This window comes from Geospiza fortis, unplaced genomic scaffold (genome assembly GCF_000277835.1).
Source record: "Geospiza fortis unplaced genomic scaffold, GeoFor_1.0 scaffold192, whole genome shotgun sequence".
Taxonomy (NCBI): domain Eukaryota; kingdom Metazoa; phylum Chordata; class Aves; order Passeriformes; family Thraupidae; genus Geospiza; species Geospiza fortis.
The window spans coordinates 7189586-7202773 of NW_005054315.1; the positions used below are offsets into that span (position 1 = coordinate 7189586).

General features: G+C 39.6%; 1 protein-coding gene across 1 annotated transcript in view; it reads right to left on the reverse strand.

Annotated features, from left to right (window-relative positions):
• The window catches only part of LOC102040313 (sodium/hydrogen exchanger 4), a 33519-nt gene extending 21751 nt beyond the window's left edge, over positions 1–11768 (reverse strand). Inside the window, exons 1-3 of the mRNA XM_005419994.2 lie at positions 11592–11768; positions 10915–11430; positions 8313–8776 (exon numbers count right to left, since the gene is read on the reverse strand). Coding sequence (XP_005420051.1) covers positions 8313–8776; positions 10915–11176 — 726 coding nt within the window. The 5' untranslated portion in view covers positions 11177–11430; positions 11592–11768. The remainder of the gene's footprint in view (positions 1–8312; positions 8777–10914; positions 11431–11591) is intronic.
• Between the last annotated feature and the right edge of the window lie 1420 nt (positions 11769–13188).

The window sequence follows — 13188 nt, forward strand, 5'->3', positions numbered from 1 at the left end:
AGGGTGGTGTAGTAATAAAAAGGCCTTAGAGGCTGCTGAAAATCAGTTAATATTAAGTCCTGTCAGATCTGTTTACAGTGACTGTGAAACACATGAAAGTTTTGAAGAGAATTTGGGAAATAACTAGACACCAGCTCTCCAAAGCTGTTGCACTAAAGCATTAGTTCAAAAACAATAAATAGACCAAAGTCATTTGCATTGTATGGTTTTCTTTGGTCTTTCTTCTTCATCTAGTTAATTCCAGAAGGTTATTAAGAAGACTAAAGCAGGTATTTGCAGGTAGAAGAGTCAAGCTCATTAGGATAATAATTACTGCTCAGCTACTATCCAATCTTAAATTGCTGCTGGGGACATATAACCTTGAGCTGTCACACAGTCTCTTCTCCAGGAGGCTCACTGCTAATAGTTCTGGGAGACAGACAAAGCCTAACAAAATATTTCTCTTAAGAAAATACCCAGGACTTCTTTTTCCTAATGCCAGTGTATGAAATTTGTCACTTCAGCAGCAGATAAGGAAAAGAAGGTTCATGTTTTCACAGTAAGCAAACCTCACCCTACCTACCCTATAGCTTTTAATTTCAGAGCCTGTTTTCTCTCTGTTTCCCTTTCCTGTAGACTTTGACCTCTTCCTAAGACTGTGATTCTTTATAAATGATACCACAGCATGATTCTATGCTGACTTACAAAGAAAGATTCTCAGCAAATGACTTAAGAATTTTTTTCACTTTTCTAGTTCCTAAAGTACCCATATGATTTAACTGATTTGGCATAAAAATGAAAGTTATGGAAATATGACATAATTTCTAGATTTTTTTGGTAACATGCTTTGTGGGAGTAAACTGTTCTGTACCACAACCTGCACTGTGTCATATAAGGAGGGCTCAGCTAAGTTACATTGCAGTGTTTATGCCAGTAAATGGATTACTAGAATTCTTTATATATTAGGAAAGCCTGAATCAGATTAGGAGGCTTTTGTTCACACAAAAAGAAGAGATGGATTGATAGTGGTCTCATGTAGCAACCCTGAGAACATCATGATTTGGGTTGCTTGGAGAGGATTTTGTACCACTGGGGAGCTCTCAGAACCACAGAGAGGAGCAGAGAGCATGACATTGCTGCCACAGAGGAATCCCCAGGGACTGCTTCATGCTCCAGGTGTCTGTGTACAATTACTGCACACACAATCCACACCAGAAGCACTGGAAGAAGAGATTTTCAAGTCACTGCCTTAACCACCTACACAGGCTGTCTTGATAATTCTTTCTTACCGCCCTGCTGATTCTTTCTGACCACTGTAGCTGGTTTTATTCTAATGACAGTGGAACAACTTTTACAGCAGGAGCAGAGAATATCTCTATCCTCCTATCTAGCATTCAAACTAGTGATCAAGGTCTTTCTCAATGACATTAGAGGCACTTTCAAATCTCCTCAAATAAAAAAAGGAATTTTACTTAGGTCTTCAACATGTATTAGATTTAACTGTTCTGCTGCTTACAAAGAAGAGAGGGTTCCATTTGAGAATACAGCCAGTGCCACTCATTTTGAGTACAGCATGACATACAGGTGTTCTCAGTATTTCTAAAATAAAGCCTCAGAGATGAAGCAGCCAGGGAATATACCATTTCCTGATTCATACCAGTGGCTCAGCTCCTGTTTAGAAAAATATTGTCTGTGTATAAGTGGGAGCAAAGCTTCAGATGTGTGAAACACTTCACAGCAAAATCAGGGTATTCCACCTGAGTTCAGTCTTGAATAAAATCTGCACTGGATTTACAACACTCTTTTTGAATAGGGCTTTGAAATTCTACTAATGTATGATGTATCCTAGGTCCAGCCCTGATGCTGTCTGAACTATTCTGATGCTAACAGCTCACTCAGAAATAACTGGGGAAATAAGTAATTAACAGGACTTGGAACCTTCTTTTTTCCATCCACAGACATGGCCTTACTGAGGAAAAAAAGAAAAGGTACCAATGGGTAAAATGAGTAAATCATCCACTTTTCTCCCACTCCCTTAAGGCAAAGTCATAACTTCTAGATTATAATTCTAATTCTACAATCTGTTATTTTGTAATATTTTTATATATCAGCATATGGAACTAAATATAGGAGACAGAGCTATTGTTGCCCCACATGTATTACACAAGTTGAACAAAACTCATACCAGTTTTTCCTGCTGGTGAAAAAAATGTTCAAGCTGATAAGCAGGCTGGAGAGTACCAGGGGATATTTGTATTTAAACAATAAAAAAATATGTATGCTTAATATATCTTGGTGATATTATCTTTTTTAAACACTTAGAGTTAACTCAAATGAAACTGTTAAGAGAGAAATAGAAGGAAAAGGTAAGAGAAGACACCTGAGATAAGTAGTTTTAACGTCTTGGAAAAAAGTAGGTGGGATATCAGAGAGGAGACAGTCACCTGCTGGACTCCATTCAGGTGACAAATACTTCAGTCTTCTTGAGCATGAAGCCAGGTAGAGATTTTGAAAGCCCAAATGCCCAGAAAGGGGGTGAATGGTGGTTGATGCAGAGATGCAAGAGAAGGAGCTGACAAAGTGATGGCAATGCAGCTGCTCTGAGATGAGTCCCAAAGATGAGAGTGTGGGGCAATGGGAACTCTCAGTGGTGCACCCAACATCCCCCATGTACAGCCCTTTCATCTCCTTTACTAACACACCCAGGGCTGCTGAGGAGTGCCTAAATCCACTGTTTTAACAGGCTTTCTGTCACTGCACATTTGTACTGTAACAGGATCCCGACTGGAGGCTCAGGTAAATACCATCAGGACTTGGACCCACATGATAAATAGCTGGGAGAAAAGCAAAGGCAAGGTTGTGAGCCCATCAAAGAAAAGCATGAAACAAGTTCTTCCAGTGTGAAAAAGAGGCATTACATTTTTGAGGTCAGTATTTGAAGGAAGTAAAAAGGCAAGTGTAAGAGATAGACTTATTGGGGATTTTTCTGTTAGAACTGTAGCACCCAAGTATTTTGAACATAAATGAAATAACACTTGTCCCTGAGTTCTACATCAGCCCTGTCTCTCTGATCACCAAGAGGAAGGATTTATGACTCTTAGGCTGTGCCTGTGAGAAGTTACTTTGTTCCTTTTTCTTTTCTCAGCACTGGTAAACTGCACTTCTCTCATGAAGCCTTTCAGGAGTGAACTCTGTACAGATTTTACAAGTCCCAGTTGGGCTGTACCTCATGTACAGCAGTATCTGAATAGTTTTTATGTGTTTTAGATTCCTTGATTTAAATTCTGTAAAGATCTTATCTAGTGAAACTCCTTAACCGGCTGTTAACTTGTACCACATGAGCAGTCCTGTTGATTTCTGAGCAATAAACTTCCTGCTTGAAATTTCTTCCTTAAAAACATGAGTTTTAAATGTTCTTGTCACTTCTGCTTACAGCTAGAATTTCAGGTTGCTCCAATTTTAGCAGAACTAATGAGATAAGGGGAAAAATATTAGCAAAAAGGAGCTTTGTAAAAAGAGTCTTCTCCTATTAAAAACAAAAAATCAACAACAACAAAGAAGAGCAACAACAAAAACACAGCCAACCAAACAAATCTCTCCTATTCAGGAAACATTGTTTCTGGATATTTATGACAAGACAGCCGAAAAATTTAAACATTTGTCGGATGTCAATATTTTTTACTGCTAGAAACAGAGTTATGCAAAGTTCTTAGTGGCATTTGGAATTCCTGTCTAAGGTCTCTGGTGACATTTGTGGAAGGGGCTGGAGGACAGAGCATGGTCTCCAGAGGTTATCTGTCTCTGGTTTGCTTTTTTTTTTCTCCAGAGGACCCTCTCAGGTACATGACAAAGCAGGATCTCCTGTATTTCTACCCTTGCTGCCTTCAGTCTTTAAGCAGTACCATTTTCTGTTTATTTGCTTGCACAATGTCAAGAACATTCCAAGGTCCTACACTGATCTGACCAGAAAAATCAGCTGTAGCTTATTCATTCACTTCAGGGAATGCAAGAGCACATCTCACATGTATGTGGATGTTTCCCTCTTCCAGCAGCTCTAAAATACATGCTGTGCAAAGAGGTAATATAAGGTGTAATTTTTGCATGCATGAAAATCCCTTGTGTGTAACTGAGTGGAGTATTCATAAAGTAAATAATGTATTAGGATCTCCTTTGAGCTGTTCTTGTCCTGTGCTCAGGAACCCTACGAGCCAAAAGAGTCCAAAGAGGGGAAGACAAGGAGCAGAAATAAACTCACCACAGTTATGCCATCATTCAGCAGTGACTCTCCAAAGATCATCATGTAAAGCTGCTCATTAACAGAGGCTTCTTCAAAAACCACCAGAGCTGCCACGGGATCCACTGCTGAAATCATGCTGCCAAAGAGCAAGTTCTGCAGCAGGCTCAGGTCTCTCAGGCCAAAGGCTTCGATCTGGCAGACTCCATAGAGGGAGAGGCCAATCCCAAATGAGCTTAGCAGAGCTCCCAGAACAGACCACCACAGAATGGATCCAAAGTTTTCAAAAAATGGTCGAGTTGGCATGAAATAACCCTCCTCCAGAATTATGGGTGGGAGCAGATACAAGAAGTAAATACTACTGTCCATAACTGGTGGAGATTTGTGATGGGAAGCAAAGATGATTGCTCCTACTAGTGCTCCAATGGCAATCAGGATGCAGCTTTCAGGCATAAGTTTTGGTAATCGGTGAAAGATGTGGAAACCTTGAATAAAACATTAGAGGATTATTTAAGTTTAAATTAACCTGATGTCAGACAATTGTCATGCCTGCATTTGGACACTTTGTCTTCAGACAGCCAGCTTTTGCTCTAAGGATTATGAAGGTAGAAACAGGCAGTACTGTTCCCTCCAAAACTAAGCATTCCCACACTTGCATCACTAAAGCAGGGCAAGAGTTTGACCATTAATTTCTTCTCTTCCTGCTGCCCAGTTCCTGATTGATGAGCAAGCATGTCTGAGCTTAAGCTCCAATATATTAGGAAAGCCTGAATCAGATTAGGAGGCTTTTGTTCACACAAAAAGAAGAGATGGATTGATAGTGGTCTCATGTTTCCACCCTGAGAACATCATGATTTAGGTTGCTTGGAGAGGATTTTGTACCACTGGGGAGCTCTCAGAACCACAGAGAGGAGCAGAGAGCATGACATTGCTGCCACAGAGGAATCCCCAGGGACTGCTTCATGCTCCAGGTGTCTGTGTACAATTACTGCACACACAATCCACACCAGAAGCACTGGAAGAAGAGATTTTCAAGTCACTGCCTTAACCACCTACACAGGCTGTCTTGATAATTCTTTCTCTAAGAGGTATGTTTATATCATAACTCTAATCATCTGCTTTTTAAATTAAAAAATCATTTTTAAGTCTTCTCCCAGTCTTACAGGTAAGGGGATTGTTTTGCCTTTCAAGATCTTTACAGCAGGAGCAGAGAATATCTCTATCCTCCTATCTAGCATTCAAACTAGTGATCAAGGTCTTTCTCAATGACATTAGAGGCACTTTCAAATCTCCTCAAATAAAAAAAGGAATTTTACTTAGGTCTTCAACATGTATTAGATTTAACTGTTCTGCTGCTTACAAAGAAGAGAGGGTTCCATTTGAGAATACAGCCAGTGCCACTCATTTTGAGTACAGCATGACATACAGGTGTTCTCAGTATTTCTAAAATAAAGCCTCAGAGATGAAGCAGCCAGGGAATATACCATTTCCTGATTCATACCAGTGGCTCAGCTCCTGTTTAGAAAAATATTGTCTGTGTATAAGTGGGAGCAAAGCTTCAGATGTGTGAAACACTTCACAGCAAAATCAGGGTATTCCACCTGAGTTCAGTCTTGAATAAAATCTGCACTGGATTTACAACACTCTTTTTGAATAGGGCTTTGAAATTCTACTAATGTATGATGTATCCTAGGTCCAGCCCTGATGCTGTCTGAACTATTCTGATGCTAACAGCTCACTCAGAAATAACTGGGGAAATAAGTAATTAACAGGACTTGGAACCTTCTTTTTTCCATCCACAGACATGGCCTTACTGAGGAAAAAAAGAAAAGGTACCAATGGGTAAAATGAGTAAATCATCCACTTTTCTCCCACTCCCTTAAGGCAAAGTCATAACTTCTAGATTATAATTCTAATTCTACAATCTGTTATTTTGTAATATTTTTATATATCAGCATATGGAACTAAATATAGGAGACAGAGCTATTGTTGCCCCACATGTATTACACAAGTTGAACAAAACTCATACCAGTTTTTCCTGCTGGTGAAAAAAATGTTCAAGCTGATAAGCAGGCTGGAGAGTACCAGGGGATATTTGTATTTAAACAATAAAAAAATATGTATGCTTAATATATCTTGGTGATATTATCTTTTTTAAACACTTAGAGTTAACTCAAATGAAACTGTTAAGAGAGAAATAGAAGGAAAAGGTAAGAGAAGACACCTGAGATAAGTAGTTTTAACGTCTTGGAAAAAAGTAGGTGGGATATCAGAGAGGAGACAGTCACCTGCTGGACTCCATTCAGGTGACAAATACTTCAGTCTTCTTGAGCATGAAGCCAGGTAGAGATTTTGAAAGCCCAAATGCCCAGAAAGGGGGTGAATGGTGGTTGATGCAGAGATGCAAGAGAAGGAGCTGACAAAGTGATGGCAATGCAGCTGCTCTGAGATGAGTCCCAAAGATGAGAGTGTGGGGCAATGGGAACTCTCAGTGGTGCACCCAACATCCCCCATGTACAGCCCTTTCATCTCCTTTACTAACACACCCAGGGCTGCTGAGGAGTGCCTAAATCCACTGTTTTAACAGGCTTTCTGTCACTGCACATTTGTACTGTAACAGGATCCCGACTGGAGGCTCAGGTAAATACCATCAGGACTTGGACCCACATGATAAATAGCTGGGAGAAAAGCAAAGGCAAGGTTGTGAGCCCATCAAAGAAAAGCATGAAACAAGTTCTTCCAGTGTGAAAAAGAGGCATTACATTTTTGAGGTCAGTATTTGAAGGAAGTAAAAAGGCAAGTGTAAGAGATAGACTTATTGGGGATTTTTCTGTTAGAACTGTAGCACCCAAGTATTTTGAACATAAATGAAATAACACTTGTCCCTGAGTTCTACATCAGCCCTGTATCTCTGATCACCAAGAGGAAGGATTTATGACTCTTAGGCTGTGCCTGCGAGAAGTTACTTTGTTCCTTTTTCTTTTCTCAGCACTAGTAAACTGCACTTCTCCCATGAAGCCTTTCAGGAGTGAACTCTGTACAGATTTTACAAGTCCCAGTTGGGCTGTACCTCATGTACAGCAGTATCTGAATAGTTTTTATGTGTTTTAGATTCCTTGATTTAAATTCTGTAAAGATCTTATCTAGTGAAACTCCTTAACCGGCTGTTAACTTGTACCACATGAGCAGTCCTGTTGATTTCTGAGCAATAAACTTCCTGCTTGAAATTTCTTCCTTAAAAACATGTGTTTTAAATGTTCTTGTCACTTCTGCTTACAGCTAGAATTTCAGGTTGCTCCAATTTTAGCAGAACTAATGAGATAAGGGGAAAAATATTAGCAAAAAGGAGCTTTGTAAAAAGAGTCTTCTCCTATTAAAAACAAAAAATCAACAACAACAAAGAAGAGCAAGAACAAAAACACAGCCAACCAAACAAATCTCTCCTATTCAGGAAACATTGTTTCTGGATATTTATGACAAGACAGCCGAAAAATTTAAACATTTGTCGGATGTCAATATTTTTTACTGCTAGAAACAGAGTTATGCAAAGTTCTTAGTGGCATTTGGAATTCCTGTCTAAGGTCTCTGGTGACATTTGTGGAAGGGGCTGGAGGACAGAGCATGGTCTCCAGAGGTTATCTGTCTCTGGTTTGCTTTTTTTTTTCTCCAGAGGACCCTCTCAGGTACATGACAAAGCAGGATCTCCTGTATTTCTACCCTTGCTGCCTTCAGTCTTTAAGCAGTACCATTTTCTGTTTATTTGCTTGCACAATGTCAAGAGCATTCCAAGGTCCTACACTGATCTGACCAGAAAAATCAGCTGTAGCTTATTCATTCACTTCAGGGAATGCAAGAGCACATCTCACATGTATGTGGATGTTTCCCTCTTCCAGCAGCTCTAAAATACATGCTGTGGAAAGAGGTAATATAAGGTGTAATTTTTGCATGCATGAAAATCCCTTGTGTGTAACTGAGTGGAGTATTCATAAAGTAAATAATGTATTAGGATCTCCTTTGAGCTGTTCTTGTCCTGTGCTCAGGAACCCTACGAGCCAAAAGAGTCCAAAGAGGGGAAGACAAGGAGCAGAAATAAACTCACCACAGTTATGCCATCATTCAGCAGTGACTCTCCAAAGATCATCATGTAAAGCTGCTCATTAACAGAGGCTTCTTCAAAAACCACCAGAGCTGCCACGGGATCCACTGCTGAAATCATGCTGCCAAAGAGCAAGTTCTGCAGCAGGCTCAGGTCTCTCAGGCCAAAGGCTTCGATCTGGCAGACTCCATAGAGGGAGAGGCCAATCCCAAATGAGCTTAGCAGAGCTCCCAGAACAGACCACCACAGAATGGATCCAAAGTTTTCAAAAAATGGTCGAGTTGGCATGAAATAACCCTCCTCCAGAATTATGGGTGGGAGCAGATACAAGAAGTAAATACTACTGTCCATAACTGGTGGAGATTTGTGATGGGAAGCAAAGATGATTGCTCCTACTAGTGCTCCAATGGCAATCAGGATGCAGCTTTCAGGCATAAGTTTTGGTAATCGGTGAAAGATGTGGAAACCTTGAATAAAACATTAGAGGATTATTTAAGTTTAAATTAACCTGATGTCAGACAATTGTCATGCCTGCATTTGGACACTTTGTCTTCAGACAGCCAGCTTTTGCTCTAAGGATTATGAAGGTAGAAACAGGCAGTACTGTTCCCTCCAAAACTAAACATTCCCACACTTGCATCACTAAAGCAGGGCAAGAGTTTGACCATTAATTTCTTCTCTTCCTGCTGCCCAGCTCCTGATTGATGAGCAAGCATGTCTGAGCTTAAGCTCCAGTTCTGGGAAGGCAGAAACCTCTTTGAAATGATCCTCCACAATTTGGAAAGAAAATATTCTTCAAGAATCCTTACTGCCCACCTGCTACTGGCTTGTCTAGTCACTATACACGGAACTGTGTGATCATAGTGTGAATGGGATGTGCCTGTACTAAAAATGTCAGGATTTTTTAAAATTTACAAGAATGAGAATGATGCAGACTAAGAAATCTTTAAATCCAATGTCTGTGACTCCATGTTTGAAGCTAGGTCAGCCTTCATCTTGCAACTCTAGAAGATTCTGCCATGACAGTATTTCTGGGACCCTTGAACTATCAGTTTTCAAAAGCAAAGGAACATAATTTTTTTAGGACACTTTTTTTTTTTAATGAAGAGGTATGTTTATATCATAATTCTAATCATCTGCTTTTTAATTTAAAAAATCATTTTTAAGTGTTCTTCCAGTCTTACAGATAAGGGGATTGTTTTGCCTTTCAAGATCTTGGAACCATTTCCCACCCTTACATCTTGAAATCCAGAAAGAAGATAATACCTGAACAAAACACTGAAAACTTTAACAGTTTGGAAATCTGCTTCCCTGGGTAACCCGATTATTCAGACTAATGCTTTCTTCCAAATATATTTAAAATTAACAGATTCACACTTTTGATCAAAAATAATCTTATTTGAAAACTCACAGTAAAAGTAACAGGTCCACCTGGGAGACATCATACAATTCTTCTAAAGTATCTATTTCATGTTCAAAACAAGAATATCATGTAGATGTACCATACATCAAGTCTTGTGCTTTATGGATGATAAAGAATTTGGTTGATATGTTTAATATTAAAACACTCTGCTGATGCCATAACAAATTAAATTTTTGAAAATTTTGATTGTTATGTTACCAGTGAAAACATTTGTAGGAATCAGCTGTAATGAAACTAGCAAATCATGGATAGTGGTAATGGTTTTTGTCAGCTGGGTGACTATGACAGGAAAAATGTTTATCTTCAGGCCACTTCCAGAAAAACATCAGTCTCACCTACCAGCTTGTTCTAAGGAAGAGTTCAAAAATCCCACAAAAAGTTCAAAAGAAAAGGGATTTTTTATGTGTGCAACTCTTCACATTATTACCATCTTCTTCATTTATTTGATATTGCTGCATTAATTCTAAATGGTCAAAATAATTTCAGCCCAGCCATGAAAATGTATAAGACGCGATGAGGCTTTTTTTGCAATATTAATTACAGTTTCTACTGCAATTACTGCTCCCTGAGGTTCCTTTCCCCTTTCAGATACCCACATGGAGCTCTAACAGAAGCTAGATGCACTGCTATGTATTCAAAAGATTCTTAGCCTACATCCCTGATGATCCACACCCTCAGAGACTCTCGTTCTCTCTCTCCAGTTTTACTTTTCACACCAACTTCAAGGAGCAAATAAGTAAAACAAAGACTCAGAGGGGAATGTTTCCTTTTATTCATACAAAGGAAGAATGCTTTACACTTTCTCCTCAAAATTCAATACACTTGAAGTCTCAGTCTGGTGTAACTGATTTCTGCAGCTGTGTCAGGTTGCAATTTCCAGTATCTTGTGATGTATGAGGACTAAAAAAATGAATGGACAGAACTGTGTCAGCGAGTTCTGTTGCTATTTGCTACTCACAGCCCAAGAGACCTGAGGATTAGAGGTCATATGTTAACTTAAGTAAGATGGAATCATTCTAAGATGGAATTTTGGCACTGCTGTGGTCATGAACACACCTGTTCTTTTGACAGACACTGTGAAATCAATCCCAGCTACAAAATTAATGAAAGTTACTTGGTTATATTGTATTTTTTTAACTTCTTTCCAAGCTAGGAGGACCCAAGATCCCATTTTCTACTTACCTATTTTTGCAAAAGAAGCAAGGAGGATCCAAAGGGTAACTTCATAGGGAATTTGCACATAGTCATAGTCCAGTGTGAAAACATGTAGCCTCATGTCTTCAGAAGAGTCAACAGCACCACTGGAATCATGTTCATAGTGAAGCAAGGCCCTCTTGCCCAGGCTGGGCTCACCCCCATGAGCAGCAGCGGAACAGGATACCACACTCAACAGCAGCAGCAGCAGGTTGGAAAGCTTTGCATGTGCAAGCCTGGCAAAGCCCATGTCTGAGGCTGTGACAATTTTATTACAGATTTAGCATATAGTGGTGCATGAAGGTGAGCACAGTCACTTCTGGTGATTCACACTGCCCACAGCCACTTCCTCCTCAGGGCTCTTTCATTTGCCTGCTAGAGGTCATTTTATAGTCCTTATGTGCCTGTCCCATTCCTTGTGCTGCAGACAGACCTGAAGTTTCTATGAAGATACCGGTTGCTCAGGTTCCACTGACCCAGAAAAACCTTGGCCACAGCATTACCCTGTTGAGGAATAAAGGACTTTTCCAACTACATAATTTATGCAGCCTCTGTGATTTTTCCACTGGCCAAAAAAAAAAAAAAAAAACCAAACAAAAAAAAAACCAACAAAAAAAAAAAAAAAACCACCCAACAAATCAAGCAATAAAGTTTTCAATGCTCACCGTTCAGGCAGCAAGCACAGCACGAGGGAATTGCATTGGTTGTGAGAGGTGGTGGCAGCTGGGCAGGCAGGAGAGCCAGCTTCGTGCCTTCCTCTCTTGCCCTCGCTCCCCATCTGCCTCCCCAGCGCAAGCGGCACCCCGGGCACCACACTTGGCACGACTCCCTGGTCCTGTCACCTCTGGTAACAAAACTACCCAGTGTGTAAATAAAGGGACTGTGCGGGGCTCCCAGGAAGGACATCTGGTGGGGGACCGTGCAAATTACAGCCCGGCTTGGAAAGGGGCTCCCTCCCTTAAACACGTGTGTGTAATTAGCAGGTAATATCAACATAAGGAGGGAGGGCTGAGTCACACCACCTGCCTGAAATTGGATCTTGGGTTGTCTTGTATTTGGCATTTGTTTTACTCATACCAGTAAGGCACCTGCTGGGCAAATACATTATCCTCCTCCAACTGCCCTTATGGATCACGTTTTTTAAATGCCCACATATTTTCTCCTCCACAAAACCAACCACGTTTAGTCTAAAGATAAGAGGGTGTGCAAATATAGTGCTGTTAATTAGAAGCTTCTAAAACCTATATTACTTATCTTAGAACTGAGTGCATTTAATTTACTGACAAATTATTCAAATTCATTGATGATTTGACTGTTAGAAGACAGTGCAGATAGGGCAGATGGTGAGAACAGACGTGATACCCCAAAACAACTAGTTCTGAGGACCCTGAAACCACACTGCATGTGCTTGGGAGGGGATTCCTTCAAACCAACTGGCCTTACAGACTGAATGTCTCTTCATGGGTAGAGAGTATCTTCCTCTTGACTTCCTATGGAAGGGATCCAGTGTGTGCAACTGCAATGGTCTATAATGCAAAGCTAAAGGTGGCATGTGGAGACAAGTGGGAAGTTTGCATCAAAATTATAATTATCTGAACCAAATCTCCAATACAGGTGCAATGGCAATGTCAAAATTCTCTGTGGTACAGTGTTAGAACCCTAGTTACTGAGAATTTTAGACTTTCTGTGCTGACAGGTACTGATCCCCAAAAGAGCACTACATTTAACCTGAAGCTGTAGAGGAAGATTCCAAAATTAAATGATAGAACTAAAATTATAAGTGTGTAATTTGAATAGAAGTGTATAATATCACATAATAGAAAACTTAGGGGTTTAGACTTTTAGAATAAAGTAATATATATAAAACAAAATAAAAGTTTTAGAGCAGAAGCTAATCCTTCTCCTTCATGGGTTTGGGTGGTATTGTGTAATTAAATTAAAAAGTCCACATTATGAGCCTTGAGTAGTTAGTTATTAAGTTAAAAGTAAAAATAATTTAAGTATCATTTCTTAATTAGACAGTTTATCCTTAAAAAAAACTTGTAAAGTGAAAGATACAGCTCCATTTTTTAGTTTGTTAAAGTACTGTAAAATTCACAGTTTATGAGACTGTAATATAAACAAAAACTAGTAAACATCTGAATCCAAACCAAAAATACCATCTCACACATTTAATACCAACCCTAACAGAACAGAAGTTAAAACTCCACAGTACAGTCAGTGATGTCCTTTGATGTTCTACTTCTACATGAAGCAGTACTT